The sequence below is a fragment of the Athene cunicularia genome (genome assembly GCF_003259725.1).
Source record: "Athene cunicularia isolate RWA chromosome 4 unlocalized genomic scaffold, athCun1 chr4_part3, whole genome shotgun sequence".
In the NCBI taxonomy this organism is placed as follows: domain Eukaryota; kingdom Metazoa; phylum Chordata; class Aves; order Strigiformes; family Strigidae; genus Athene; species Athene cunicularia.
This window is the reverse complement of record NW_020799100.1, coordinates 11,245,858-11,248,563: the sequence shown is the minus strand read 5'-3', so window position 1 is coordinate 11,248,563 and position 2,706 is coordinate 11,245,858. Positions and strand designations below refer to the sequence as shown.

The window sequence follows — 2,706 nt, the reverse complement described above, 5'->3', positions numbered from 1 at the left end:
GCCGAAAACGCTCACCAAGCCCCATTCTGAGAAAAAGCAAGCACGGAGGACGAGAATCGCTGTTGCCCTGCATAGCGTTCCGGGCAGCGGTCACAACCAGCAAGATAAAGAGATTAGCTGTGAGTTTGCTCCTTTCTTTACCTGAGATCAGTGAGACAGAAGTCAGGAGAGTTGGAGCAGCGGGAAATGCCCCGTGGGTGAGAGCCAGTGCCAGAGCTCTGACAGGTCATAGCCTTTTCCATAAGTCTTGTCAAACTGCTCTTATAAACACCCTCCCGACGTGCAGCCATCCAGCTTTTCCACCCTCCAGCTACGGCAGTTTCTTCAGCATCTCTTCTACAACGACCACAGTCTTTGGCATTTGTTAAGAGAAAAGGGGCCAGCACATGGAAAACTCCTCCCTGGTAGATGTGGGGTCCAGCCCTGGGCTGTGAGAGTTTTGCCACCCATAACGCTTCACCCTGGGTGGGTTTGCAAAGGAGCCCAGAGACGGCTGTGGGGGGCTGAGTGGGTGATGCACGGAGCATGGGTGTGCTGGTACTCAGCTCCAGCCCTGCAGCTTTCCAGCCCCTGTTCCAGGGAACTCATTGTCCATAAAGGGACACAGGATGGGCTTATGGCAAAGGGATATCTCTGATCGGCCACCCCCGAGGCCCCCCCCTCAGCTGCCTCCACCCTGGAGCAAACCAGCAGTGGGGTGGCATGGCCACAGGGACCAAACAGGGTGGGAAACTCTTCTTCCCTTTAAAGGGCAGTGAGGATAGTGTTGTGGGATGAAGGTGTTTGAACCGTGGGTGGGCTCTGCATCCCCACATCCCCCACAAGGAGGATGAGAGGTGGCACAGAAGGCACCACTGGCCATCTGCCCCCATGATCATGGCCGAGGTGTGGGGCGAGCACCAGCCCTACTGCCTAATCCCACTCAGCAGCCTGGACTACAGAGGCAGAGAGAAAGCAAACCTCGCCCTCTCCCCAGACCAGACAGGGAGCTGCTGCCCTTTCCCACCGGGGACAGGCCCCAGAGATAACCCACACCTTTCTGAAGAGCTACCACCAGACCCTCCGACTTCAGATAAATCACCCAAAGCCAGCACAGAGAGGCAGGGGCTTTGGGGTTATGGGGAGAAGCACCGAGCCGGGGCCACTGCAGAGGAAGGAGGAGCGGGCTGCACAGCCTTCTCCCCCCATTTTGACCCTCAAATTTGTGACCTCCGCTTGTGTGGCTGCTGTGGATGCCAGATCGCCAGGGTGTCATATGGAAGTACAGCAATGGAGACGCTGCCTTCATCTCCCCACCTCCCTTTGAAGGACGGAGCCCCAAAACTGGCCCCTGGGGCATCAGTGCCGCGGGAAGAGGGGAAGCAGGCAGTGGATACACAGCCCCAACCCCTGCCCCATGCCATACCGTAGCCACCCACCACAGGGATGCCCTCCCAGGGGTCCCCAGAGGAATGGTGACCAGGACAAGGGGATCCCTGCAGGGCAGCCGTGGAGAGAGGGGCCGGAGCCGCCCTCCCATCCTGATCAAAATGGCGCTGGAGACGTGGGGCGCGAGGTTAATCATTAGCCGCTGGCAGAGCTGGGCACCCCATGCCCCAGCTTGCCCCATTCCTCCCGGGGGGAAAAGAGGCCAAAACTGCAGCAGAAGGGTGGGAGCAGGCCTGACCCACCCCCTTTCCCACCAGAAAGAGCAGCTGAAGGCTCTTCATGGTGGAACAAGGGGTCCGGCACCCAAAACACTGTCAAGGAGCCTTGCCCCCTTGCCTGGGATGGGCAGCAGGGCTTGAACGTGCTTCTGCCGTGGCCCAGAACCGGGGTGGGCATGCAAGAAGGGTGCATGCACAAGAGGGACACACGTTCAGCAACACCCCAAAACAGCTTATCCGGATCTTTATCTACAGTGTGCACAGGGGGGATGCCGCCAGGGAGTTTCAAGGAGCACTCCTTCCCCGCCATGGCAGTGGAAAAAATAAATATAATAAAATAAAATAGAAAATAACCTCCTGTTCCCCTGCCCCCCCATCACGCAGGTACAGTGATCCTGTTGCCCATGTCCTTCCCAGGGATCTGGCTGCAGCACAGAGCCCCTCCTCACCCCCTCACCTGCCAGCCCTGGGGGAGAGGAACCGAGCCCCGACTGTGGAGAGTGAGCAAAACCCAGACTCTCCTCCAAAACGGGAGACAGGGCGTTTCGAAGAAAGGCAAGAGGAAAAAAAAAAAAAAAAAATGAAACCCAACACGCCCAAGAGAAAATCTGGCGGAGGGGGAAGCACGAGCGTACAAAGCAACGGAGGTGTTTTAGCAAGGAGCAGAAAAACAAAGCAGAATTCTAAGTCAAAACCCATGCTTGCGTTCGTAGGAGGCATTAGCAGTCTCCGTGCACCTGAGCAGGCGAAGCTTGGCCCCTTCCTGCTGCCCCACGGCAAACCGCTGGCCTCCGCCTTACCTGCGCCAGGTCGGGCGGGTTTTCCAGGGGCCGGGCAGGGGCTTTGATGTCCTCAAAGACAGGGGTGTCTTCGCCGGGTTCCCCCGACATGGTGACGGGCTTCAGTGGCGTAAACGCCGAGGCGTCCTCGGGGAGCGGGGTGCGCAGCACCAGCCCGCTGCTCATTCCTCCCGTACCCCGTGTGCCCGCTCCCCCAGGGGGAAAACAAATCTTATTGAAAAAAAAAATATTTTAAAAAATTTTAAAAAAAAAAAAAAAGG

The 2,706-nt window shown here is 57.5% G+C and overlaps 1 protein-coding gene across 3 annotated transcripts in view; it reads right to left on the bottom strand.

The window, feature by feature from the left end:
• Positions 1-2,632, bottom strand: part of ZXDA (zinc finger X-linked duplicated A) — a 37,301-nt gene extending 34,669 nt beyond the window's left edge. For all 3 annotated transcript variants that reach the window (XR_003398419.1, XM_026848636.1, XM_026848637.1), the window contains exon 1: positions 2,447-2,632. Coding sequence is in view for 2 of the 3 variants with exons in the window: in XM_026848636.1 (XP_026704437.1) it covers positions 2,447-2,611 (165 nt within the window). In the remaining variant the exon portion in view is untranslated. The remainder of the gene's footprint in view (positions 1-2,446) is intronic.
• Between the last annotated feature and the right edge of the window lie 74 nt (positions 2,633-2,706).